General features: G+C 55.8%; 2 protein-coding genes and 1 long non-coding RNA gene across 7 annotated transcripts in view; 1 reads left to right on the forward strand and 2 right to left on the reverse strand.

Moving 5' to 3' along the window:
* The window catches only part of LOC126942911 (uncharacterized), a 600,821-nt gene that overhangs the window by 467,969 nt on the left and 105,154 nt on the right, over positions 1-27,698 (reverse strand). The window lies entirely within an intron of this gene.
* On the forward strand, positions 167-18,915 carry PRAM1 (PML-RARA regulated adaptor molecule 1). Of its 3 annotated transcripts, none has more exons than XM_050770202.1 (10): positions 167-527; positions 2,772-5,442; positions 8,229-9,891; positions 9,978-10,044; positions 10,605-10,681; positions 17,831-17,888; positions 17,994-18,102; positions 18,233-18,395; positions 18,479-18,512; positions 18,601-18,915. In XM_050770202.1, the coding sequence occupies exons 2-10, from the start codon at positions 5,440-5,442 to the stop codon at positions 18,782-18,784; spliced, it is 2,358 nt and encodes a 785-aa protein (XP_050626159.1). In that variant the 5' UTR covers positions 167-527; positions 2,772-5,439; the 3' UTR covers positions 18,785-18,915. The 3 variants fall into 3 exon arrangements, with proteins under 3 accessions (XP_050626159.1, XP_050626160.1, XP_050626161.1); XM_050770203.1 differs by lacking the exon at positions 167-527 and having other exon boundaries at positions 4,004-5,442; positions 8,229-8,426; positions 8,463-9,891; XM_050770204.1 differs by lacking the exon at positions 167-527 and having other exon boundaries at positions 4,010-5,442; positions 18,601-18,635; positions 18,747-18,915.
* HNRNPM (heterogeneous nuclear ribonucleoprotein M) overlaps positions 19,859-27,698 on the reverse strand; it is a 42,982-nt gene continuing 35,142 nt past the window's right edge. For 2 of the 3 annotated variants that reach the window (XM_050770324.1, XM_050770323.1), the window contains 4 exons: positions 25,852-25,905; positions 22,618-23,420; positions 21,950-22,001; positions 19,859-20,282 (listed from right to left, as the gene is read on the reverse strand). In XM_050770324.1, the coding sequence (XP_050626281.1) occupies positions 20,119-20,282; positions 21,950-22,001; positions 22,618-23,420; positions 25,852-25,905 (1,073 nt within the window). In that variant the 3' untranslated portion in view covers positions 19,859-20,118. The remainder of the gene's footprint in view (positions 20,283-21,949; positions 22,002-22,617; positions 23,421-25,851; positions 25,906-27,698) is intronic. The other variant, XM_050770322.1, reaches the window with a different exon arrangement.

The raw sequence follows: 27,698 nt of genomic DNA on the forward strand, positions 1-27,698 counted from the left end.
AAATCCACTTCGGGGTCCCCCTCACCTCCTCATCCTGGCATCTGCAGCCAAGACACCAGTGACCCCTGGACGGGGCCCCCGGACCCCACTCCTCCATCACTGCCCTCCCACCTTCTCCTTGCCCCCCAACACCTTCCTTGTCGTCTTCCTCAGATTGTTTTTTTTTTTTTTTTTTTTTTTTTTTGAGACCGAGTCTCGCACTGTAGCCCAGGCTGGAGTGCAGTGACGCCATCTCGACTCACTGCAACCTCCACCTCCCAGGTTCACGCCATTCTCCTGCCTCACCCTCCCGAGTAGCTGAGATTACAGGTGCCATCCACCATGCCTGGCTAATTTTTTTGTATTTTCAGTAGAGATGGGGTTTCAGCATGTTGGCCAGGCTGGTCTCGAACTCATGACCTCAGCTGATCCACCTGCCTTGGCCTCCCAAAGTGCTGGGATTACAGGCGTGAGTCACCACACCTATCTTCCTTGGACTTTTCATCCACCACCGTGTCCACCTCAGGCTCTGAGTCAAAGCCATCCAGGTAAACAAGCCAAGGGCCACCTGCCCCACACCTGCTCAGTGCCATGTCACCTCAAAGATGGACAGCTCTGGGCTCCGGAAGCCCTTCAGCCACTGCAAGGGGCAGGAGGGGATCCTCAGGCCCTTAGGACCCGTCTGTGTGCCCCACTGCCCACAGCCTCACCAGGGGCCTGAAGACTGCCCTGTCCTTGATGGGGCTGTGATGTGATGGGGCTGCAGCCTCAGCTCACGTGGCTTGGGCTGGGTGTCCACTCTCCCAGCACCCCTAGGCCCCAGCTGAGGTCGCTGTCACTCAGGATGGGGTTGGACAGGCCATCAGGAGGCCTCGGGGCTCCAAGGCCCCCTAAGCTCCCCCTTCTCAGCCAGAAGCCTTGAAACCACCACTGTGGGACCCTGGAAAAGACTCGACCTCCCCGCCTCCCAATTCCCTCGTCCTTAAAAGGGTGTCATGATGACGGGTGAGCCCTTTGGGGTGGATGGGAGGATGAAAAGAGAGGCTGCGGGGAGAGGAGGGACTTGGGAAATGTCTGCTGAGAACTTCACATCCCGAGCCCATGGCTGCCTGGGGAGGAGGGTGGGACAGGTGAAGGGGCCCGTTTTACAGATACATAGAGAAGGTGAGGCTAGGAGGCCTCTAGCCAGCGCCAGTTCCAAGTCAGGGCCACTGATTCTGCACCATCTTGGGAGCTGCGCACAGTTACCACGGGATGAGGAAACCCTGGCAGCAGGTCCAGAGGACACGCCCCTGTTCCCGCACTCTGGAGGTCTCTAGATCTGGCTGTAGTCCAAGCCTATCCCCCATCTCCAGGAATAGCGCTGTGTTCTCTGTCCCCCAGGCCCCTAACCCCTCTCCAGGGTCCCGGAGGCCAGCAGGAGTCTTCGTCCCCGTCAGTTTCCTCATTCCGCCACCCCCAGATCTAGCCCACGCTACTTCCCAGTCTGTCACTATCTTTCCAGAGAGACCCAGAGCCGACACCTCCGTCCAGGGACCTCTCCCTTACCCCGTCGCCCACGGAGATGGGACAGCCCTTCCTGTGTGTACAGTGGGCCCACGGCCATCACACTGCCCTCTGGAGTGAACTGACTGCCCCGAGGCCTGGGGAGCTGGATCACCACCTGGCTTCCGCCGTTCACCCTGTCCACTACAAAAACGACCTCCTACCCTCAAACCGGCTCCCAACCCCCATGCACAGGAACCCAGTCCTCTTGGGCCCCGGCTCCGCCCAGCAGGGGGCGCCCAGGAGTCTCAGACTCGGGGGAATGAAAGCCGGGAGCGCCGTGCGGATAGCAGGCAGGTTGGCTGGAAGCCGCGGGCTCGTGCTGAACAGCTCTGAGGCCGGCCAGAGGCCCGTGCACCGCCCGGCATTTGTCCAGCCCCAGCTGTCATCTGCAGGTGCCGGTCCGGTTACCCTCACCGCGGGCCGGGAGCAGGGAGGAGGAAAGCGCCGGGCGGCCCTGGAATCCGCCGCGCACGTGCTCCCCGGGCTCCTCCCTCTGCGCACACTTGTTCCGGTTTCCGACCGCAGAGTCCCGGAGCCGCGCCCTAACGAACTCTCACTGCCCCTGGTCCGGGCTTGCTTCTCTGGGATTCCAGAGCCCTATCGGTCCCTATCTGCGGCCGTGCAGCGCGGAACCCTGCCGGGAGCCCCTACGGAGGCGCCAAATACACAAAGGGGAGTTGGTGGGGAGGCGCACCATGACGACCGCGCAGGGACCTGCGCGTCACCCCCACGGCGCCCCCGTGGTGCCTTGGTGCGCGCGCCCTGTCTGGACCCTCCTAGCTGCGAGAGTGCACGGGCAGTGTGACCGACCCAGGCACCTGGGAATCCATCAGCTGTCATCCAATCCCTTAATTACCTTGATTGAGCACCTACTGTGGCCAAGAATTGCTTTATTTATTTATTTATATTTATTTATTATTATTTATTTGAGACGGAGTCCCGCCCTGTCACCCAGGCTGGAGTGCAATGGCACAATCTCAGCTCACTGCAACCTCCGCCTCCCCGGGTGCAAGCAGTTCTCCCGCCTCACCCTCCCAGGTAGCTGGGATTACAGGTGTGCACAAACACGCCCAGCTAATTTTTATATTTTTAGTAGAGACAGGGTTTCACCATGTTGGCCAGTCTGCTCTCGAACTCCTGACCTCAGGTGATCCGCCCGCCTGGCCTCCCGAAGTTCTGGGATTACAGGCGTGAGCCACCGGGCCCGGCCACTTGTTCTTTCATTCTTTCCTTCACTTACCCAGGTTCTGGAGACCCACGGAGGGCCCATACTGTCCTCCCGAGACTCCCGTTTGGGAGGGCAACCCACATCTGGCAACTGTGACCCTGGACCGGATGCAAAGGCACAACAGAGATGGCAAGATGGCAGAATCATGATGTCTGTGCTCTTAAAGGAGGTGTGAAAACAAACAGGCAGGCCAGGCACGGTGACTCACGCCTGTAATGCCAGCACTTTGGGAGGTCCAGGCGGGTAGATCACTTGAGGTCCGGAGTTTGAGACCAGCCTGGTCAATGGTGAAACCCCATCTCTACTAAAAATCCAGAAAATTAGCCAGGCATGTTGGTGGACACCTGTAATCCCAGCCACTTGAACCCGGGAGGCAGACTGGGTGACAGAGCAGGACTTTGTCTCAAAAACAATTTAAAAATTTTTAAAAATTTGCTCAGGCCACACCTCAGACTGATTAAGTCAGAGTTTCTTGGAGGTTCTGTTTTTTGGGGTTTTTTTTAGATGGAGTTTCGCTCTGTCACCTAGACTGGAGTGCAGTGGCGCCATCTCGGCTCACTGCAACCTCTGCCTCCCCGGTTCAAGCAATTCTCCTGCCTCAGTCTCCCGAGTAGCCAGGATTATAGGCATGTGCCACCATGCTGAGCTAATTTTTGTATTTTTAGTAGAGACATGGTTTCTCTATGTTGTCCAGACTGGTCTTAAACTCCCGACCTCAGGTGATCCGCCTGCCTCAACCTCCCAAAGTGCTCATATTACAGGCATGAGCTACCTCGCTCAGCCTTTTTTTTTTTTTTTTTTTTTTTTTTTTTTACTGTGGCTCTTGATTGATTGATTGAGATTGGGTCTTGCTCTGTCATCCAGGCTGGAGTGCAGCGGTGTGATCATAGCTCACTGCAGCCTCTGCTTCCTGGGCTCAAACAATCCTCCCACCCCAGCCTCCCAAGCAGCTGAGACCACAGGCGCGTACCATCACACCTGGCTAATATTTTCTTTTTTTTTTGAGACAGAGTCTGGCTCTGTCGCCCAGGCTGGAGTGCAGTAGCGCGATCTCTGCTCACTGTAAGCTCCACCTCCTGGGTTCACGCCATTCTCCTGACTCAGCCTCCCAAGTAGCTGGGACTACAGGCGTCTGCCACCACACCCAGCTAATTTTTTGTATTTTTAGTAGAGATGGAGTTTCACCGTGTTAGCCAGGATAGTCTTGATCTCCTAACTTCGTGATCCACCCACTTTGGCCTCCCAAAGTGCTGGGATTACAGGCGTGAGCCACCGCGCCCGGCCACACCTGACTAATTTTTTATGTTTTTTGTATAGATGGAGTCTTGCTATGTTGCTCAAGCTGGTCTTGAACTCCTGGGCTGAAGGGATCATCCTGCCTCAGCCTCCCAAAGTGTTAGGATTACAGACATGAGCCACCATGCCCGGCCCAGGTGCAAGGCCTTTGACACCACTCACTCCCCAACCCCCAAATCTGCCATACCAGCTGAGCTTTCTGCACAGGGTGGCAGCCCTGGGAGGAATGAAATGAGGAAGGCGGATGAGCCAACTGGGGCAGATAGTAGAGGCCTCACCCGGTCACATGGGCCCCCACGTCCTGGGTCTCTGGGCCTCCCCAGGAGCCTCCTAAACCCCAGAGCTGTCCGTACCCCTGACCTGCTGAGATCTCCCCATCCTGTGGCTCTCCAGCCCAGGAGATCACCAGCACCTGGCATGGAGTCCTCCCTGGAGTCCAGAGATGGGGACACCAAAGTGGTGGGAATGACGGGGACTACAGAGAGTAAGAAACTAGTTGGTTGGTCAGGTGGATCACGCCTGTAATCCCAGCACTTTGGGAGGCCAAGGCGGGCAGATCACTTGAGGTTGGGAGTTCAAGACTAGCCTGACCAACATGGTGAACCCTCATCTCTACTAAAAATACAAAAAATTAGCCAGGCATGGTGGTGCTTGCCTGTAATTCCAGCTACTCAGGAGACTGAGGCAGGAGAATTGCTTGAACCTGTGAGGCGGAGGTTGCAGTGAGCCAAGATTACACCACTGCACTCCAGTCTGAGCAACAGAGTGAGACTCTGTCTCAAATAAAAAAAAAAAAAAGAAACTAGTGACCATGTTAGGAACATGCAGGCAACCAATGCCCCAAGCTTGGGAGAGTAGCAGGCAGGCCAGGAATTCAAGGGAAATAGAAGTGCCCAGGAGGGGCCAGGCGCAGTGGCTCACGCCTGTAATCCCAGCACTTTGGGAGGCCGAGGCGGACTGATCCCTTGAGGTCAGGAGTTTGAGACCAGCCTGCCCAACACAGTGAAACCTCTTCTCTACTAAAGATACAAAATGTAGCCAGGAGTGGTGGTGCGTGCCTATCATCGCAGCTACTCAGGAGGTTGATACAAGAGAATTGCCTGAACCCGGGAGGCAGAGGTTGCAGTGAGCCGAGATGGCACCATGGCACTCCAGCCTGGGCGACAGAGCGAGACTCAGTCTCAAAAAAAAAGAAGTGGCTGGCAGGATCTGGAGACAGATTGGAGCCTCCCCACCTCCTTCCCTTCCTCCTCTGCCCTCCCCCGCCCCACCTCCAGCAGCCCCCACCCTGTGTGCTGGCCGTGGAGCAGAAGCCACAGTCACTTCCTGAAGGCAGCGGCCCCAGCTCGGGTCCCACTCATCCCGTGGCCCATCACCTGCCTGCAGCCATGGTGAGTACGGGGAGAGGCCTGTGCCTCGATAGCCGGGAAGCAAGGGACACAGGTGTTCCCTGGAGGATAGGATCCACCTGTGGAGGGGCAGGGGGGACTGCGAAAGACATCTGGGAAACAGGAAGGGTCGGCAAAAAGGACCCGAGGTAGGAGGCCGCCAGGCACACCCCAGGACAGCACAGGCTCCTGGGGGCTCAGGCTCAGATTGGGACTGCGAGGGGGACAGATGGGACTACCCGGGGGGACGTCTCCCGTCTCCCTAGGTCAACATGAGCAGCAATGTGGGAACGGGCAGCTGGGGTGAGAGCAGTGCTTTCCTGTGGGGTGACAAAGTGGGTCATGGCCCTCCCCCGACCAGTCACCCAAGTTGTGACCTGCTAACCCTGACTTATCTAGCCTTGTGGTCACCCGGGAGCACTTCCTTCAAACCACTGGGGGCTTCGGCAGGGGCACTTCAGGCCCCCGCTGGGAATCGCTGCCTTTTCAAGGAGCACTCCTGGTCTCTGGTCCTCTGGATGGGGAAAGTGAGGTACACACAGGAGGTAAAGGCCACACGCTTCTGCCCTTGCCCTCCCCCAGTCTCCTCGACCACAGGTGAAGGGGGCGTTTGTAGGGCCAAGGAGGCCTGGCCTGCTTGTGAATCTGCCTACATCTGTGGGCAGTGGTTGCAGGGCCAGCTAGGAGGGCAGCCGGGACAGCTGGGTGTGCAGGAGACAGCACATGTGCCAACGGTGTCCGCACCGGTCCTCTCACGCACTGTCAACTGTGAGCATTCCTGACCATCAGCCCGCATGTCGGAGACAGTGTGAGAGGGACCGCATAGCCGTCTCCAGGCGTCTCTGTGTTTTCCTGATGGTCAGTCTGAGTACGTGACTGTCTTTGTGCCGCCTAAATATTGTTTCGTTCAGCAAATATTTACTGAGCACCTACTATGTTCCAGGCCCTGGGAAGATAGCAATGAATGAATGAGCCAAGTCTCTGCCTTGCAGAGGCTGAGGAACTGGGGGAAGTTGCGGTATAGAGAGACAAAAAAAAAAAAATTTTCAAGACACATTAAAAGCAATGTAAAATAGTATGATACATGGGGTGGGTACGATGGGGAAAATCATGTATGCTGACTGCACAGGGCAGTAGTGGGATGGGGTGATCCATTTAAAATAGGGTGGTCTAGGCCAGGTGTGATGGCTCATGCCTTGCAATCCCAGCACTTTGGGAGGCTGAGGTGGGCGGATCACTTGAGGTCAGGAGTTTGAGACCAGCCTGGCCAACATGGTAAAACCCCGTCTCCATTAAAAATACAAAAAAAATTAGCCGGGCGTCGTGGCAGACACCTGTGATCCCAGCTACTCAGGACACTGAGGCAGGAGAATCGCTTGAACCCAGGAGGCGGAGGTTGCAGTGAGTTGAGATTTCGTCACTGCACTCCAACCTGGGGACAGAGTGAGACTCCGTCTTAAAAAAAAAAAAAAGAAAAGAAAAGAAAAAAGAAAGAAAAATAGGGTGATCTAGGCCTGGCACGGTGGCTCACACCTGTAATCCCAGTACTTTGGGAGGCCAAGGCGGGCGGTCACCTGAGGTCAGGAGTTTGAGACAAGCCTGGCCAACATGGTGAAACCCTGTCTCTAGTAAAAATACAAAAATTAGCCAGGCGTGGTGGCGGGTGCCTGTAATCCCAGATACTCAGAGGGTTGAGGCATGAGAATCATTTGAACCTGGGAAGCGGAGATTGCAGTGAGCCAAGATCACGGACTGCACTCCAGTCTGGGTGACAGAGCAAGACTCCATCTCAAAAAAGTAAAAATAAATAAAATAGGGTGGCCTCAGACGGCCTCTCTAATAAGGAAATATGAGAACAGAGACTGGGAAGAGGAAGAGGAGAGAACCAGGTAGTGCAGGGACATGTCCTGGGTCAGGGACAGGGCAGAGGCCCCGAGGTCAGAGGGAAGTGTTCAGGGTGCAGGGAGGAGGAGGTGGCTAGGTGGGGAGGCTGGTTCGCCCAGGCCTTTATGAGGCATTTAGCTTGAACTACAGGGACATGAGGAAGCATTGCCGGGTTTTGAGCAGAGAGACACAAACAGACTCAGGGCTCAACAGGCTTCTCCCTCCCGCTGCCATGGGTGGAACTGACCAGGGAGGGGGGTAGGCAGTGACTGGGGAAGGGCTTGTTAGAATAATCCAGGCAGTTGGTTGGGGGAGGGCAGACGCTGCCTCCCACTACCTCCTGGGGTGACAACGGTGAAGGCAGTGAGAAGTGGTTGGATTCCGGATGTGTTTTGAAATTAGCACAGAAGGGACTCCAGGCCTGGGCGTGGCAGCTCAAGCCTGTAATCCCAGCTACTCGGGAGGCTGGGGGATCATTGGAGCCCAGGAGTTGGAGGCTGCAGTGAGCTATGATTACACCACTGCACTCCAGCCTGGGCAATGGAATGAGACTGGAGACATGCAGTGTGGGGGTGAAAGAACGAGGGGGTCAAGGAGGCTGGGGGGTTGGGGTACCACCCATGCGGGGAGGGCTGTGGGACTGGAGGCTGCAGGAGGGATGTCAGCAGTTCCACTCCTGCTAGAGGAGGTTGGGTGTGGAATCAGCACTAAATGGAGAAGTAGGGAGGGGTGTGGGTTCCAGGATCCTAGGATCAATGGGGGCTCCTCAGAAAGAGAGCCGAGGGCTGATGGGGCCTGGGTGCAGGGGTGGTGGTTGTGGGCTGTGCCTGAGGGTCCCCAGTCCCTTCCTTCCATGCCCCTTCTGTGTGTCTGAGCCCCTGCCTCATTGGCTGTATGTCTCCTAGGAGAGCCATCAGGACTTCCGGAGCATCAAAGCAAAATTCCAGGCCTCTCAGCCGGAGCCCAGCGACCTGCCCAAAAAACCCCCGAAGCCTGAGTTCAGTAAACTCAAGAAGTTCCCCCAGCCTGAGCTAAGCGAGCACCTCAAGAAACCCCCGCCGCCTGAGTTCACTGACCTCCCCAAGAAGCCTCCGCCGCCTGAGGTCACTGATCTTCCCAAGAAACCCCCGCCGCCTGAGTTCACTGACCTCCCCAAGAAGCCTCCGCCGCCTGAGTTCGCTGACCTCCCCAAGAAGCCTCCGCCGCCTGAGTTCGCTGACCTCCCCAAGAAGCCTCCGCCGCCTGAGTTCGCTGACCTCCCCAAGAAGCCTCCGCCGCCTGAGTTCACTGACCTCCCCAAGAAGCCGTCCAAACTGGAGTTCAGTGACGTCTCCAAGAAGTTCCCCCAGCTGGAGGCCACTCCATTTCCAAGGAAGCCCCCGCAGCCTGAGGTCGGTGAGGCCCCTGTGAAGGCCTCGCTGCCGGAGCCCAATACGCCTGTCCGGAAACCCCAGCAGTCCGACGAGCTCAGTCACCCCGCCAGACCCCCATCTGAACCCAAATCCAGTGCATTCCCCAGGAAGCTCTGGCAGCCCGAAGCCAGTGAGGCTACCCCAAAGCCCCCGCAGCCTGAGTTCAGTACCTTTCCCAAGAAGCCCGCGCAGCCTGAGGTCAACATGCACCCCAAAAAGCCCCCACAGCCTCAGGTCGGTAGCCTCCCTAAGACGTCCCTGCCGCAGCCTGAGTCCAGTGACGTCCCTCAGACACAGCCCTGGAAGCCTGAGGCCACTGAGTCCCTCCCCCACTCCCCGAAGCCCAACTTCAGTAGCATTCCCAAGAAGCCGGTGCAGCCCGAGTTCAGTGTGCACCCCAGAAAGCCCCCACAGCCTCAGGCGGATGGCCTCCCTAAGAAGTCCGTGCCGCAGCCTGAGTTCAGCGAGGCGGCTCAGACTCCTCTCTGGAAGCCTCAGTCCGGTGAGCCGAAGCACGACTCCAGCGCCTTTCCCAGAAAAGCCTCCCAGCCTCCGCTGAGTGACTTTCCCAAGAAGCCTCCGCAGCCGGAGCTTGGGGACCTCACCAGGACCTCCTCAGAGCCCGAAGTCAGCGTGCTTCCCAAGAGGCCGCGGCCCGCCGAATTCAAAGCGCTCTCCAAGAAGCCCCCGCAGCCCGAGCTGGGCGGCCTCCCCAGGACCTCGTCAGAGCCCGAGTTCAACTCCCTCCCCAGGAAGTTGCTGCAGCCGGACCGCCGGGGGCCACCCCGCAAGTTCTCACAGCCTGAACCCAACGCTGTCCTCAAAAGACACCCGCAGCCTGAGTTCTTCGGTGATCTCCCTCGAAAGCCTCTACTCCCCAGCTCCGCTTCCGAGAGCTCACTGCCTGCGGCCGTGGCCGGCTCCAGCTCCCGGCACCCGCTCAGCCCTGGGTTTGGAGTTGCTGGGACACCGCGCTGGAGGTCAGGAGGCCTTGTTCACAGTGGAGGGGCCAGGCCAGGCCTCAGACCCAGCCATCCACCCCGGCGGAGGCCTCTGCCCGCTGCCAGCAGCCTGGGACCCCCTCCAGCCAAGCCTCCGCTGCCCCCGGGCCCCGTGGATATGCAGAGCTTTCGGAGACGCTCTGCAGCATCCACAGGTGGGTGAGGGCGGGCGGCACCGGCAGGAGGCGGGGCTGAGATCCCAGGCAGTACCGGCCTCCCTGCCGCACTCTCTACCCCACAGATCTACGGAGGACCCGCTCCGCCGCTGCGCTCCACTTCCAGGCCCGACAGCCTGAAGACATCCCGCCGTGAGTGTGGGGAGGAAGCTGGGGTGGGTGCAGATTGTGGGGCTCAAAGGGGCCTCATCTCGGCTGGGAGCAGTGACTCACGCCTGTAATCCCAGCACTTTGGGAGGCCGAGGCAGGCCGATCACCTAAGGTCAGAGGTCAAGACCAGCCTGGGCTACATGGTGAAACCCCGTCTCTACTAAAAATACAAAATTAGCTGGGCGTGCTGGCGCATGCCTGTAATCCCAGCTGCTCGGGAGGCTGAGGCAGGAGAATTGCTTGAACCTGGGAGGCGGAGGTTGCAGTGAGCCAAGATCATGCCATTGCATTCCAGCCTGGGCAGCAAGAGCAAAACTCCATCTCAGAAGAAAAAAAAAATTAGCTAGGCGTGGTGGGGGGCACCTGTAATCCCACCTACTCGGGAGGCTGAGGCAGGAGAATCGCTTGAACCCGGGAGGTGGAGGCTGCTGTGAGCCAAGATCACGCCCCTGCACTCCAGCCTGGGTGACAGAGCAAAACTCCATCTCAAAAAAAAAAAAAAAAAAAAAAAAAAAGAGGCCTCATCTCAGGTATCCCCGCAGGATCCCAGATGAGATCTACGAGCTGTATGACGACGTGGAACCCAGAGATGACTCCAGCCCCAGCCCCAAGGGCAGAGGTTTGTTGGTGGCCTGCCCGAGTCCCTGCAAAACATTCGGGGCAAGGGCATTTTCTGCCATGCTCCTGGTGTAAGAGCAAGTAACATTTTAGGACCTGCTGGCTCCTGCTGGGTGGAACTACATGAGGGGAGCCCAGAGGCCAAGGGCCACTGAGAAGGCTGTTGTAGGCAAAGGTGTGGCCCAGGCTGGCAGCAGGAGGCGTGGGAGCAGTGGGTGAATCCAGTAATCAAAAGCAAGCATCAGGCTGGGTGCGGTGGCTGATGCCTATAATCCCAGCACGTTGGGATCCCGAGGCAGGAGGATCATTTGAGCCAATCCCAGGGCTTTGGGAGGCCAAGGCAGGAGGATCCCATAAGCCCAAGATTCCAGACCAGCCTGGGCCACAGAGCAAGACCTCATCTCTACAAAAAAATTTAAAAATCAGCCAGGCGTGGTGACAAGCATCTGTAGTCCCAGCTATTTGGGATGCTGAGACAAGAGGATTGCTTAGGTCCAGGAGGTCAAGATTGCAGTGAGGCTGTGACTGCACCACTGTACTCCAGCCTGGGCAATAGACACCCTGTCTCAAAAAAAAAAAAAAAAAAGCAGGACTTGGTGGTATATAAAGCAGGGAAGTTTCAAGCCTAGTATCCAAGGTCATGACAGAGCCGCTCCTGGGTTGACGACAAGATGTTAGGTTCCATCCATCCATCCATCCATCCATCCATCCATCCCATCCATCCCATCCACCCCATCCATCCCATCCCTCCCTCCCATCCCTCCTTCCATCCCTCCCTCCATCCATCCCTCCATCCCTCCATCCCTCCCTCCCTCCCTCCCTCCATCCCTCCATCCCATCCATCCCATCCAATCCCTCCCTCCCATCCATCCCATCCAATCCCTCCATCCCTCCATCCCATCCAATCCCTCCATCCCTCCATCCCATCCAATCCCTCCATCCCTCCATCCCTCCATCCATCCATCCATCCATCCCTCCCTCCATCCATCCCTCCCTCCCTCCATCCCTCCATCCATCCATCCCTCCATCCCTCCATCCATCCCTCCATCCATCCCTCCCTCCCTCCATCCCTCCCTCCCTCCATCCATCCATCCCTCCATCCCTCCATCCATCCCTCCATCCATCCATCCGTCCATCCCTCCATCCATCCATCCATCCCTCCATCCCTCCATCCATCCATCCCTCCATCCCTCCATCCATCCCTCCATCCATCCATCCATCCATCCATCCCTCCATCCCTCCCTCCCTCCATCCCTCCCTCCATCCATCCATCCATCAATCCCTCCATCCATCCCTCCATCCCTCCATCCATCCCTCTCTCCATCCCTCCATCCATCCCTCTCTCCATCCCTCCATCCCTCCATCCATCCCTCCATCCATCCCTCCATCCATCCCTCCATCCATCCATCCCTCCATCCATCCCTCCCTCCATCCATCCATCCCTCCATCCATCCCTCCATCCCTCCATCCCTCCATCCCTCCATCCATCCCTCCATCCATCCATCCCTCCATCCCTCCATCCATCCATCCCTCCATCCCTCCATCCCTCCATCCCTCCATCCCTCCATCCCTCCATGACGGGGTCTTGCTCTGTCACCCAGGCTGGAGTGTAGTGGTGCGATCTCAGCTCACTGCAACCTCCGCCTCCCAGGTTCATGCTATTCTCCTGTGTCAGCTTCCCAAGTAGCTGGGACTACAGGTGCCCACCACCACGCCAGGCTAATTTTTTGTATTTTTAGTAGAGACGGGGTTTCACCGTGGTCTCGATCTCCTAATCTCGTGATCTGTCCACCTTGGCCCCCCAGAGTGCTGGGATTACAGGCATGAGCCACCGCGCCCAGCCCTTATTTATTTATTTAATTGATTTATGTATTTGTTTTTTTGTTTGAGATGGAGGCTCACTCTGTCGCCCAGACTGGACCGCAGTGCTGCGATCTTGGCTAACTGCAACCTCCACCTTCCATGTTCAAGAGATTCTCCTGTCCCACCCTCTGGAGTAGCTGGGATTACAGGCACGCGCCACTAAGCCCACCTAATTTTTGTATTTTTAGTAGTGATGGGGTTTCACCATGTTGGCCAGGCCGGTCTCGAGCTCCTGACCTCAAATGATCCTTCCACCTTAACCTCCCAAAGTGCTGGGATTACAGTCATGAGCCACTGCGCCTGGCCTTATTTTTTTATTTTTTGGAGACATAATCTTGCCCAGGCTGGAGTGCAGTGGTGCCATCTCGGCTCACTGCAACCTCTGCCTCTTGGATTCAAGCGATTCTCCTGCCTCAGCCTCTCAAGTAGCTGGGATTACAGGCGCCCACCACCATGCCTAGTTAATTTTTGTATTTTTAGTAGAGCCGGGGTTTCACCACATTGGCCAGGCTGGCCTTGAACTCCTGACAAAGTGCTGGGATTACAGGCATGAGCCACGACATCCGGCCTGATTCATTTAGACCTGTTGTGTTCAAGGTAGCTGAGGGGATATCCAGGCAGAACTTGGGCCTGAAACTCAGGAGGGACGTGTGGCCTGGAGGCAGGTGTGGCAGTGGCAGGGGAGGGAGGCTGCCGAGGGTTTCTTAGAAGTCTGTGCTGGGTGAGTAGGGAGCAGGCCCGTACCTCCTGCCCAGCTCCAAAGTTAATGCCTTCGTGAAAACACAAGCAGCTTCCAGGCAAGCACCTTGCCTGCATGTCCCTAAATCTGTATCCTCCACTCCCAAACCCCCACAAGGCAGCAAGGCAATGCATCCCTATTTCACAGATGCACAAGGTTGGCTGGGCGTGGCGGCTCACACCTATAATCCCAGCACTTTGGGAGGCCGAGGCAGGCAGATTGAGGTCAGGAGTTCCAGACCAGCCTGGCCAACATGGCAAAAACCCGTCTCTACTAAAAATACAAAAATTAGCTGGGGCCAGTCATGGTGGCTCATGGCTATAATCCCAGCACTTTGGGAGGCCAAGGCGGGTGGACCACCTGAGGTCAGGAGTTCAAGACCAGCCTGGACAACATGGAGAAACCCCATCTCTACTAAAAATACAAAAATTAGCTGGGCGTGGTGGTGCACGCCTGTAGTCCCAGCTACTTGGGAGGGTGAGGCAGGAGAATCGCATGAACCTGGGAAGAAAGGGTTGCAGTAAGCCAAGATCACGCCACTGGACTCCAGCCTGGGCAACAGAGTGAGACTCCATCTCAAAAAAAAAAAAAAAAAAAATTAGTCGGGCACGGTGCCACACACCTGTAATCCCAGCTACTCAGGAGGCTGAGGTTGGAGAATTCCTTGAACCCGGGAGGCGGAGGTTGCAGTGAGCCGACATGGCACCACTGCACTCAAGCCTGGGTGACAGAGTGAGACTCCGTGGCTGTCTCAATTGAAAAAAAAGAGGCCGGGCGCAGTGGCTCAAGCCTGTAATCCAGCACTTTGGGAGGCCGAGACGGGCAGATCACGAGGTCAGGAGATCGAGACCATCCTGGCTAACCCAGTGAAACCCCGTCTCTACTAAAAAATACAAAAAAAAAAAAAAAAAAACTAGCTGTGCGTGGTGGCGGGCGCCTGTAGTTCCAGCTACTCGGGAGGCTGAAGCAGGAGAATGGCGTAAACCCGGGAGGCGGAGCTTGCAGTGAGCTGAGATCCGGCCACTGCCCTCCAGCCTGAGTGACAGAGTGAGACTCCATCTCAATAAAAAAAAAAAAAGAAAAATAGATATGCAAGGTTGAGGCTCTGGGAAGGGGCTTGCCCTGGCTTGCACAGCCGGTCCACAAGCTGGATCTGTGGCAGAGCTTTCAGCAGGATCCTGAGCCTGAGCCTCTAAGGTGCTCCTGCTCTCCCTGCAGCCTCAGAGGGCCTGGGGCAGAGAGGCTCCCTCTGCTTCTCCTGGGCTTTCTCCCGGAGCTGTTTGCAACACCTTCCTGTGAGCACACAGCTTCCTGATGGGGCCCCTCCTGCTTCCGTTCCAGGGGAGGCTCTGTGGCTTGGGTCTGGGGGCCACCCTTGGGGATGCAGATGGTCAGGAGGAGGGCTGCTGAGAGCCTGGGCTAGTGACAGCCTGCCTCCGGCCACTCCCAGCAGCCCTGCTGGAATGCCCCACCTCTTCTGAGGCTAGGAGCGTCTCCCTCTCCCTAAATTTCATACAATCCCCACCCTTGGCCCATTGTTCCTGTCACCAGACAACCTTCTCCCCTTTCCTTGCCAGTCATTCGAGATTCTGATATGAAAAAAGAAAAAAGGGGCTGGGCGCAGTGGCTCACGCCTACAATCCCAGCACTTTGGGAGGTGGAGGCGGGTGGATCAGTTGAAGTTGCGAGTTCGAGACCAGCCTGGCCAACATGGTGAAACCCCATCTCTACTAAAAATACAAAAATTAGCTGGGTGTGGTGTTGCATGCCTGTAGTCCCAGCTACTGGAGAGGCTGAGGTGGGAGGATCGCTTGAACCCAGGAGATGGAGGGATTATAGGCATGAGCCACCGTGCCTGGCCGCATCACCCATTTTGTGTTGTTTTTCTTTTTGAGGCGGAGTTTGGTTCTTCCTGCCCAGGCTGGAGTGCACTGGTGCAATCTCGGCTCACTGCAATCTCCGCCTCCTGGATTCAAGCGATTCTCCTGCCTAAGCCTCCCGAGTAGCTGGGATTACAGGCATGCACCACCACGCCTGGCTAACTTTGTATTTTTAGTAGAGACGGGGTTTCTCCATGTTGGTTAGGCTTGTCTGGAACTCCCGACCTCAGGTGATCCTCCCACCCTGGCCTCCTGAAATGCTGGGATTACAGGCGTGAGCCACCCTGCCCGGCCTCGCATCACCCATTTTCTAAGATGCAGTGAGCCGAGATTGCACCTCTGCACTCCAGCCTGGGCAACAACAGAACGAAACCCTGTCTCAAGAAAAAGAAAAAAAGGTCCCACTTCCCTCAATCTCCCGCTTCTCAGGAGTGGCGTGGGCTTCTCCCTGTGGGTGCAGCTTCTCAAAGGCAACTTAGATCTCTTGGGGCCAGGACTCTGGACTCTCCTGTCCCACTGTCTGCCTTACTTGGAGCAGTGGCAGCTCCACTGCAGAGGTGGGGGCTCCTCTGCAGGTGGGGACAGCCTGGCCTTTCCCAGGATCTGAGCAGGCCATGCGGGGAACGTGGGCAGAGGCCTGCTCAGGGTCAGCTGTGGATGAACCGGGGCTGCCTGCGTGGTGGTGCCAAGAGGTGCTCTGATGTGGCGGGTTTGAAGAAACCTGGAGTGCCAAGATCAGGTTCACTCCTGGTGGAGTGACTGCTCATGGCCAGGGAAGCCTCTGAGAGGCAGGAGCAGCTGGAGGGGCTGTGTGTTCCGGGTGAGACTGTGGATGGCCACGCCTGCTATCTGGCGGGCACAATCCAGGTGCCGCTCCTTGGGCTGCCTGGAGGGACTACAGGCCTGCAATGTCCGCAGGGATGCTTTGAGCCATTTGGAAAGGACACACTGGGACTCTGGGTTCTAGATCTTTCACTCACCGGGGTCCCTGGGGCTCCAGCCTGAAGCCAATCCCTTGGCTAGCAGGGCTCTGACTTGGGAGCCTGGTCATTTGCCAGGAAGTGGCACAGGGAGGCTGGCACCATGGGAGACCCCTCAGTCCATCAGTCACTAGTCCAGGACGCTCACCCCAGCAGCATCTTTTAAAAATTATTTTTATTTATTATTTTGAGACAGGGTCCTGGTCTGTCGCCCAGGCTGGAGTGCAGCGGCACCATCTTGGCTCATTGCAACCTCCGCCTCCTGGGTTCCAGCGATTCTCCTGCCTCAGCCTCCTGAGTAGCTGGGATTATAGGTGCCCACCACCATGCCCATCTAATTTTTGTATTTTTTGTAGAGACGGGGTTTCACCATGTTGGCCAGGCTGCTGTTGAACTCCTGACCTCAAGTGATCTGCCCGCCTTGGCATCCCAAAGTGCTGGGATTACAGGCGTGAGCCACCGCACCCAGCCACAATATTTTACTGTCAACTATCATTGCCCTACTGTGCAATGGAACACCCGATTTCTTTCTCCTAAGTGTAACTTTGTCCCCATGGGCCAGCCTCTCCTCATCCTCCCTTCTCCTTAGTTTTTCACGCAAATCTCATTACAGTAGGACCCTAGAACCCACTGGGCGCAGTGGCTCAGGCCATAATCCCAGCACTTTGGGACGCCGAGGCAGGGGCATCACCTGAGGTCAGGAGTTAGAGACCAGCCTGGCCCACATGACGAAACCTCATCTCTACTAAAAATACAAAAATCAGCTGGGCGTGGGTGCTTGTAATCCCAGCTACTCAGGATGCTGAGACAGGAGAATCACTGGAACCCAGGAGGTGGAGGTTGCAGTGAGCTGAGATCACGCCATTGCACACTCTAGCCTGGGCAACAAGAGCAAAACTCTGTCTCAAAAAATAAAAAAGAACCCTAGACCCAATTTGACCTAGGAGGCAGAAGTGAAATGGCCTCGAAGCCTACACATAAATCCTGCCTCTGCCATTTACAAGCTGGGTGACCTTGGGCAGTTTGCTTGACCTCTCTGAGCCTTTATTTCCTCACGGACAAGTTGGGCATGACAGTGGCGTCTACTGGCATGAACAAGGTTGCTGAGAGGACTGACATGAGGGGCATGGCCCAGCAGTTCCCACCATGCTGAGCACGTAGCAGGAGTTAAGGGAATGGAAGGCAATCCAGAAAAACCCGTGACCCCTGAGAAAAGCTTGCGGAAGGTGGGCAGGGAGAGGTTTGTGGGGGGACCTGGTGGGATCTGGGGAATCCTCGGAACTGACACAGGGAGGCCTCACTCAAGATCCAGCCACCGGCCAGGTGCAGTGGCTCACGCCTGTAATCCCAGCACTTTTAGGAGGCCAAGACCCGCAGATTGCTTGAGGTCAGGAGTTCAAGACCAGCCTGGCCAACACAGTGAAACCTGTCTGTATTAAAAATACAAAAATCAGCCAGCTGTGGTGATGGGCACCTGTAATCCCCGCTACTCAGGAGGCTGGGGTAGGAGAATCGCTTGAACCCAGGAGGCGGAGGTTGCAGTGGGCCGAGAGCGTGCCATTGCACTCCAGCCTGGGTGACAGAGCGAGACTTCATCTCAAGCAAAAACACAAAAACAAAAAACAGCTACCAGGGTAAAGGCTGAGCTGGCGGGCCCTGCCTTGACTCGGAGTCCTGACTGTCCCCAGATGAAGCACCCTCGGTTCAGCAAGTCACCAGGAGGCCACCACAAGACTCAGCACTCAGGTACCATGGGCAGAGGGGGCGGGCGGATCGGGGGGCCAGCTCCAGGAACCCCCAGAGGAGCACGCCTTGCTCACGAGCACACAATTCCTTGGTGGGGGGCATCAGGAAGGAGAAGGATCCCCAGCCACAGCAGTTGCCACCCATGGACCCAAAGTTGCAGAAGCAGCTGAGGAAGGCAGAGAAGGCCGAGAGGGAGTTCCGGAAGAAGTTCAAGGTGAGGCCTCCGAGTTAAGCAGGAGTCCTGGCAGGGTGGAGACCAGGGCCCCACAGATCCCAGGCTCAGAAAGAAGACAGGGGCCCGAGGGCGGCAGCACGAGCAGAGGCCATAACATCTCGTGCCCCAGTTTGAAGGGGAGATCGTGGTTCACACGAAGATGATGATTGACCCCAATGCCAAGACGCGCCGTGGGGGCGGCAAGCACCTCGGGATCCGGCGCGGGGAGATCCTGGAGGTGATCGAGTTCACTAGCAATGAGGAGATGCTGTGCCGGGACCCCAAGGGCAAATGTGAGTGCGCCTGGCCCCGCAGCCCCAGGAGGCACCCCCACCACCCTGGGCCTCAGAACCCACCATGCCCACTCTCTTCACAGATGGCTACGTGCCCAGAATAGCGCTCCTGCCCCTGTAAGTACCAGCCCTGACTGTGGGGGGAGGGGTGGGGTGCGGGGAATGAGCCACAGTGCTCCTTGCTGACCCAGCTGTGCTCTGCCAGGGAGACGGAGGTGTACGATGACGTCGACTTCTGCGGTACGTGGACACTCTGGGTGGGCTGGAGGGACCCTGGCGATTCCCCTGGGGAGCTGCTCACTATTGGGCATCTGGGGAGAGGGGTCCATGGAAGTCACGCTTCCTCGGCAGACCCCCTGGAAAACCAGCCACTTCCCCTGGGACGGTAAGGCCGGTAGGCATGGGGCAAGGACAGCCGGCCAGCCCAGCGCCCGCTCACCCAGGAGCCCTGGAACCCGGCGCGGGAGAGTCACAGAGCTGCCCAGGCTTGTGCCTGGCCACATAAAGTCCGTTTAAAGCAGTCCCTGCTTCTTGTCTTTTCCTTCCCTCCTGATTGGCTGAGTGGAGCAAAGGCATGGGAACCCCCTGACCAAACACAAAAGGGGGTGTGTCTGGGGTCACCCTGCCACAGTCTCACACCTCAGGGATAAAAGGGAGAAAAGGGTGGCAAGAAGCTGGTGAGCAAGGGGGGCTCCTGGTGATCAGAACCCCATGTGCTGCCAGCCAGGGCAGCCAGGCAGGACGTGTCCCTCCACAGGCAGCAGACGAGCAGCAGGCAGGCCTCCTTGCCGGGGACGCACACCTGCTTGGCCTGAGCGGATCCTGAGGGCGCTTCACGGGGGTAAAGGGTGGGGCCTATACCCAATTCTGACAGAGCCCAGATATCAGATTTGGCCTGAGCCTCTGGTAGGACTGAACATGGGTGGAAGGTGGCACACAGTTTGGTCTGTTTCAGCAGGGGAAAAAAATGCCAGAGAACAAGCCCGACTGAGGCAGGGTCTGTGCCCCAGGGTGTTAACCTCATAACAGGGAAACAGGATGGCTTTCGGGAGGCTTTTCTTCATTTTTGAGACAGAGTCTCACTCTTGCCCAGGCTGGAGTGCAGTGGCGAGATCTTGCTCACTGCAACCTCCGCCTCCTGCGTTCAAGCAATTCTCCTGCCTCAGCCTCCTGAGTAGCTGGGACTACAGGTGCCCTCTTCCCAGATTACAGGCACGAACCACTGCGCCTGGCCTCGGGGCGCTCTAAACAGCCAAATGCTCCATTATCAGCCCAGGGATTACAGCCCACAGGCAGGCAGTTTCCAGGGAAGAGTCTCCCCCAGTCTGTGGGCAGGCACTCACCCCTGGGGCCTCAGACAAGCAGGAGAGGGGATGAGATCCCTGTTCCTTGGACTGAACCTCGAGTGGCCCCAGCTCCCCACACCTCGGGTGGTTGCCCACACAGCACACACAAGCAGGCTGTTTTCAGGAACCGGTATTTATTATCAAAGTCATATTCGATGTCAACAAGATGCCACAACTACAAAAAAAATTGCGCACATTGCAATCTCAATGCAAACAGTCAAATGGAACCCCAGTCATTAAAAAAGTAATTCAAATTACCCCAAAAAGCAACTGAATTTTTTAAACATCTTTATACATCCAGCCAACAAATTAAAATGGTTAACAAGAAAAAATACAAATTCAGAGGTCTCGTATCGATGTTTAAAAAAGGCAACTGCTTAAGCGTTTCTATCAATTCGAACGTCAATCTCTCGGCCACTCAGCTTCATGCCGTTCATCATCCGGCAGGCTCTCTCGGCCACCTCTGGCGACTCGAACTTAACCACACCACACCCCTTGGACTTCCCATTCTCCATCTTGATGTCGGCGTACAGCACGTGGCCTGGGACAGGGAGGGAACAGACCACACTTGTCAGGCAAACTGAGCTCAGCCTGTCTGGGCTCCATTCAGTCCCGATTGTTAGATTTTGGTGGACAGAGTAAAAAATCCGCCTCAACGGCTTGCCCCCAAGAACCAGAGACAACCTGATATCTGGAGCACAAAGGCTCAGAATACAACGGTGGGAACCAGTGACTAGGCCCTTGGCCACACTGCCATTCTTCTGCTAACAGAGCCTGCCCCTGCCCCATGAAAAGCCTTCCTAGAGGATTCAATGCACGCCTTGACGTTTCACAAAGTTCAAAGAAGAGGGCGCTGAGTAAAGCCAGCTTTCTAGGCAGAAAGTTGGCTATATATTTTACAAAGTGTTCATTTCTGATACGCCACCGCCCCTGGTTACAAAGCCATCCGCAATCCAATGGACACATCTGTACTGTCCAAATGAAAGCCAGCCGGTTTCACTTATTCATCTGAGCACCTGTTAAGCATCCAGATATGTGTCAACTCTGCGGAAACAGGTCAGAGCCCTAGAGGACAAAGGCTCTACTCCAGGAGTGCCAAAGGTGCTAGGGCCACAATGCCAGAGGCAGGAACTCTGCCTGAGAGGGCCCAGGGCAGGTAGGGTGGAGGGGTCCTCAGGGGAAAGTTCTTACACAGAAATTCACCAGAAAGACTTGCCAGTAATGGCTCACACAAGAGCACTGCGGGACACGTGCAGCACTTGCCGCTCAGGTTCTGGGACAGGAGGGAGATGGAGGAGGATGGGACCAAATCTTCAAGAGGCTTGTGAGTCTGGACTTCCTCTTGAAGGTACAGGGCCCCTCCAGGCATTGCAAAAGTGGGGGTTGGGGATGCTGTGATCCCACTGGCCTTTTCAGAATATCTAGCTACAACGTGGAAACTCAGGAGTGGGGAAAGAGGTAAAGAACGGGGCAAAGAGGCACGTCATGACTCAACGGCTTGCCCCAAGAACCATGGAGAAGCAGCAATGGTGGTGAAATCAGAGCCACTGCTGAAACAGGAAGCGGGAGGGCAGTGCGGAAGCAGCCGCCCGGTCCTCTAGCTCAGGCCCCTCTAGCTAAAAAGAACAGAGGTGGTGCATGAGGGGTGGAGGCTCACCCTGGAGGGCAGGGAAGGAAGACAACTTGCTTTCAGCCACAGAGGGAGCCCTCCAGAAGAGTAGCAGGATGTGCCAGGAAACCAGGAGACCTTAGCCTCATCCTCACAGGAGCTGCTGTGTGCCCAGAGCCTGCAGCGCCTCCCCATGGCACCTGCTGGGCTAGGTGTTCTCTCCGAGGCCCTGAACCAGCTGTGCTAAGGGGAAAGCTACCTCCCTCGTCTGGGATGTTTTTATTTAGCGTTGCCACCTAGAAGCCAGGTGACCTGAGAAGACTGACTCATCTGTGAAATGGGGACACTACTACCTTGTTTCAAAAGCCTCAGAAAGGAAGAAAAAAGGAAATTAGGATGAAATGAGAACACAGGTGAAAAACGTGCGACACATCACAGGACACTCAACAACCTGCCTGAGCACTGGCGTGGGCAGAACAATGGCAAGGCCATGGGTCCTGAGCTGATGGAGGGGGCTGGGAGGGAGGCTTTGCTGCTGACTTGGCTGCATCACCAGTAAGCATGAGGGAGGCACCTAGAAAGCCGTTCCCAACACTTACCACACTCGTTGAATTTGTCCTTCAGCATCTTCCATGTGAAATCGAATGGGAGCTAAGGAGGAAGGAAAAAAGGGAGACTGATGTGTGATTAAACCAAATCCTAAGGCACGCCTTGCAGCTGACTCTGAGGGCTACACTAGATTTCTTACTATACCAAGAGGCTGGCTGCTCTTCAGACTGAGGCGATCAGCAGGGAACTAATAGGTCCACGTGGGACAAGGCTGTGAAGTAGCACAGCCAGCTCCCTCCCTGGGGCTCAGACTGTGGGAGCACTGTGCAGGATGGGACGCTTGGGCCTGTGGTGCGCAGCCCACAGTCACTAAATAGTGGCTAAGAGTGGCTGAGCTGGGGAAAATAATTCCGTTACAGCCACTTCTTTCCCTGGATCATTGTGCAAGACACAGTGCCTCTTCAAGCCAAGCAATCAGAAACTGCAGTCTCTGAGCTCAGAGTCTGCTCCATATTCTAGCGCAGTGGAGAAGCCCAGGCTCTTCCAGAACCCACAGTTCTCACATTCCTTACTTGTCCCACTAGCATAAAACGTTTGGGACAGGAGCAAGGAGATGTGGTCCTCTTTGGAGGGTGCCACCTCTGACTTCATCCTGCTCTTTGTCTCCCCTGTCCCCTCATGCTCACCACCACCAAGAAGTTCCCCAAGAGCCACTTACATTTCTCACAAATATCTGGCAGGCCTTCCTGGCCACCCCAGGAGCATGGCCTCCAGCTCCACCAAAGGAGCCTGCGAAACTTCCTCCAAAGTTGCCACGCTCCATCTCGATGGCACGGTCAAAGCTGGCACCGCCACCGCCACCCATGGCCAGGCCCATGCGCTCAATGCCAGCGCCCAGGGCCGGGCCCATGGCGGGGCCCATGCGCTCGAGGCTGTTGGCACCCATGCGCTCCAGGCCCATGCGCTCGAGGCTGTTGGCGCCCATGCGCTCCAGGCCCATCCGCTCCAGGTTGTTGGCGCCCATGCGCTCCAGGCCGGTGGCCATGCGATCCATCACGGGGCCCATGCGCTCCAGGCCAGCCCCCATACCTGCGGGCACCATGCGCTCCATGCTCAGGCCCATGCGCTCAATGGCAGGGCCCATGCGCTCCACGCCAGAGCCCATGCGCTCAATGGTCTGGCCCACACGGTCGATGGGAGCGGCCATGCGCTCAAGGCCGAAGCCCATGCCGGCACCCATGCGCTCCACGCCTGAGCCTATGCGCTCCATCGTCTGGCCCATGCGCTCGATGCTAGACGCCATGTGGTCAAGGCCCAGCGGGCCCATGCGCTCAATGCCGGAGCCCATGCGCTCCACGGAGCCCATGCGGTCCATGACCAGGCCCATGCGCTCGATCTCGGAGCCCACGCGATCCATGCCGTGGCCCAGGCCTGCGCCCATGCGCTCCATGCCGGCACCCCCGAGGCGGTCAATGCCAGGACCCATCCTCTCGATCCCAGGGACGCTTCCTCCACCTCCACCTGAAACAGGGACACAAAACACAGGTTGGTGTCAAGAACTTAAGTATGCGTGTGTACAACACGCCAGACCACTTCAGCTCATGGGCATGGATCGGGGTAAAGGCCCACCATAATTTACCGTTAAGACACCCCTCAAATGTTGACAACAGCTACAGCTGGGTGATGGACTCATGAGGGCCTCCCAGCATTCTCTCTGCTCTATGCCACAGCTGAGATTTCCATAACACAACTTCTAAAGAACACCCCTGTATGTGTGTCTGTGAGGTGCTAGTGTCTGTGACAAGCTTTGTGAACCATGGATGTCAATTCCTGAGACCTCTGAGGTTTCTCCATCAGCAGACACTGAGAAATGCTCCAGGGGGAGGCAAGGACACCCCCCACTCAGAAGGCCACCCAGGGTAATGAACAGGAGTTACGTGGAGACAAGTCCAAGTTACTCCCACCTTCCCCTCCCACCCTGTCCCTCTCGGATGCTCTGCTGGGGGCCACTCTGTCTGCGTTTCCTCAGCGCTTCCAGGGAACAGAGAAGGATTTTCGGCCACACCATCAAGCAGAGCTCAAAACACACACACCGAGAGATCCTCTGTGTACAAATGCACACAACTGGCCACTTCTGGGGACCTTATTATTACGGAAACCAAATGATCTGCTGGCTTTGGAAAGAAGATGTTGATGGAACTGCAGAGTGGGCTCTGGTGGCAGCTGGGGGTCAGCCAGCAGAACAAAGGGACCCCCCACCCGTAGTGCTTGCAACTCTGGAAAGCAAGGGTCTGGCTCCATCAGCAAGGCCACCCCTTTCCACATGCCGAGCTTGGGGCTCCTCCCCGAAACCCTGTCGTTTGCCTCTGAGAGTGGCCATCAGCCCAAAGCCAGCCTGTGACTGACCCAAGCAGCCTAGTCAAAAATTCCAATTCAAGAGGAAACTCAGCAGTTTCTCTAATTGGCTCTACAACTGACCACAGACAAGTCTCTCTGTTGCTCCGTGCCTGCTTCCTTAGCTGCAGAGCAGCACACTGAGAGACAAAAAGCAGGCCCAACTTTAAGAATGTGTGACTTTCAGAGGGGAGACGTCTCAGAACTTCCCCACAGTATAAGGAACCTAGCGAGAATGGGCACTTTGCCCAAAGGCATCAGAAATGAGGTGGGGCGGCTGGATGTGGTGGCTCATGCCTGTAATCCCAGCACTTTGGGAGGCTGAGGCGGGCGGAACAAGGTGAGGAGTTCGAGACCAGCCTGGCCAACATGGTGAAACCCAATCTCTACTAAAACTGCAAAAATTAGCTGGGCATGGTGGCGAGCGCCTTAGTCCCAGCTAGTCAGAAGGCTGAGGCAGGAGAATCGCTTGAACCCGGGAGACGGAGGTTAGAGTGAGCTGAGATCGTGCCACTGCACTCTAGCCTGGGCGACAGGGTGAGACTCCGTCTCCAAAAAAAAAAAAAAGAAAGAAATGAGGCAGGGCAACTCCCAATGCCAACAGAAGCAAAAGACTGGGAAGAAATGGTGCCGGTGTGGAGCTCCAGAGCCAGCCCAACACAGATGTCAGGAGGTGAGATGCCAAGACACTCAGAGGGAAAATCAGGCTGAAAAAGTACATTCAGGCCAGGTGTGGCGGCTCACATCTGTCATCCCAGCACTCTGGAGGTGTGCAGTTCAACTGAGGCCAGGAGTTTGAGATAAGCCTGGATAACATGTCAAAATGCCATCTCTACAAAAAATCAAAAAATCAGCCAAGCCAAGTGGCATGCGCCTGTAGTCCCAGCTACTTGGGAGGCTAAAGTGGGAGAATCGCTTAGGCCTGGGAAGTCAAGGCTGCAGTGAGCCGAGATTGCGCCACGGCACTCCAGCCTGGGCGACAGAGCGAAACTCTGTCTCCAAAAATACTCAAAAAGTACATTTTGTTCTCAGTATTCATAAAACTGTGTATGAAAGAAAGATTCAGAACAAAATGTTTCCAGCAGTCATCACTGGGCGATGGGGCTTCAGACCATACTTTCTTCATATTTTCCTATTGAGTACCTGTATCTATTTCCTGTTGAGTACATTATATGTTGGGTGGTATACTTTCAGTCTTATCAAGTCTAAGGAAAAAATACTTACTTTCAGGAATTTATAATGTGGAAAACAAAACCCCCAAATGAGAGGTACTCTAACAGTGAGGATGGCCGGCCTGTACACAGCAAATGTGGAAGCACTCTCACATGCATTCGCTCTCCACGGCATCCCCGAGGAATCCCCCATTTTACAAATGAGTGCTACGAGAAACAGAGAGGTTCGGTGACTTGCCAAAAGTCACACAGCTAGAAAGAGGCAGAGCTGCTCCCACCCCGGGCAGTCTGTGTCAGAGCCCGCACTTCTCACCACTAAGCTCTACGGTCCCCCGTGATAACGGCCTGTTCTAAAATAACAGAACATCAAACTAAGCGGTTCCTACCTCCTCCCTGCTTTGCAATGATCTCTCCTCTCTTCAGTGCATTACTTAGGATTTCTAAGGAAATCAGGAAGAAAAAAAAATTAGCCAAATTTCTCTATGGCAATACAAATGTGCTCATTACAGATTCCAAAGTAGAAATACTAATAACAATGACAAGAAAAAGAAAAAGGGAAAGGGGTTTGAGAAACACACGCACAGACAAGATCATTTTACAGAGAACTAGGAGAGTCCTTGATGCTGGGTTCCGATGCCAAGACCCCACGCAGCTCCAGAGTCTGAGGCCCAGCGTGCGGGGTCACCTGCGAATGCGCCCACCAGAGACAGGAGCCAGTGCATTCATGAACCGAGAGCCAGAGCAAGAAGGGGGCCATCGGGTCTTGCTCAGCGGCAGTTTTCTACAGTTGGTCCAGGTTCTCAGAACTGAGGCTTCCTTGCCTCACCTGAGCTGGAAACTAAGCCCCCACCCCCACCCCAGCCAACTTCTTGTTCCGAAGACCGCCCAGCAGCACCCACTTGGAGCCCACATTTATCCACCCAGAGGCACCTCTCGTTATCATAGAGCAAATTAAAGCTGCAGCTCCACGGACAGCCTTGATGCTAACGAATGAGGTCTGCATGAAAATCCTTGAACATGCCAGTCCTGCCTGAAATGAGCTGGGTGTGCTGTGACTAGGCAACAGATAAGGTTTCAGGAAAATACCTAAATGCACCCCCCGCCAAGTGTCCCAAACACAGTGCTGCTGCTCACTTGCCCACGGCTCACCCACACCTCCTTAAGGTTTGTCTGATGCTATCATAGCATTACCTTTCCAAGCTTCTGGTCCGTCTTTTGCTATGTAGAAGACACTTGTACCCACCCACTCTGGTCTCAAAGTATATGCTCAGCAACTCGGACATGAGCCACGAGGCACATTTCACTTTATGACCATGGCCACAAAGCCATTAAAACCTGTCCCCCCGCCGTGCAGTGGCTGATGCCTGTAATCCCAGCACTTTGGGAGGCCAAAGCGGGTGGATCACCTGAGGTCAGGATCAGCCTGGCCAACATGGTGACACCACGTCTCTATTAAAAATACAAAAATTAGCCAGGCATCATGGCGAGTGCCTGTAATCCCAGCTACTCAGGAGGCTGAGGTGGGAGAATTACTTGAACCCCTGTGGTGGAGGTTGCATGAGCTGAGATCGCGCCACTGCACTCCAGCATGGGCAACAGAGTGAGACTCTGTCTCAAAGAAAAAAACAACAACAAAAAAAACCCAAACAACAACAGAAAAGGCGCCTGTCCCCCACACAGCTGCTTCTTATATCCCAACTAACTGCCGTGGGACGAGGCGGGAAAGTTCACCAAGAGACACAGACTTCAGTCTACCAGCAGGTACAGCTCATTCTCCCGGGATGCCTGCGATCCTGCCCAGACTGCCTAAGCCGAGGCTGGCTTTACAGCACCTAGACCAAACTTGTCCAACATGTCTTACTTTGCTGTTGTTCTGTTTTGGGGTTTTTGGCAGCCTGAAACCATGGTTTTTAAGTTTCTGTCTCTAGTGATAAGCGGAAAAGAGGGATGAGGAAGGGGCTTTACTGACCCAAACAGAAACCAACTGAGAAACCATGACTGTATTCTCCCATGCACATCCCTGACCTAGATCAAGCTTTCTTTTTTTTTTTTTTTTTTTTTTTGAGACGGAGTCTCGCTCTGCCGCCCAGGCTGGAGTGCAGTGGCCGGATCTCAGCTCACTGCAAGCTCCGCCTCCCGGGTTCACGCCATTCTCCGGCCTCAGTCTCCCGAGTAGCTGGGATTACAGGCGCCCGCCACCTCGCCCGGCTAGTTTTTTGTATTTTTTAGTAGA

Source organism: Macaca thibetana, chromosome 19, assembly GCF_024542745.1.
Source record: "Macaca thibetana thibetana isolate TM-01 chromosome 19, ASM2454274v1, whole genome shotgun sequence".
In the NCBI taxonomy this organism is placed as follows: Eukaryota; Metazoa; Chordata; class Mammalia; order Primates; family Cercopithecidae; genus Macaca; species Macaca thibetana.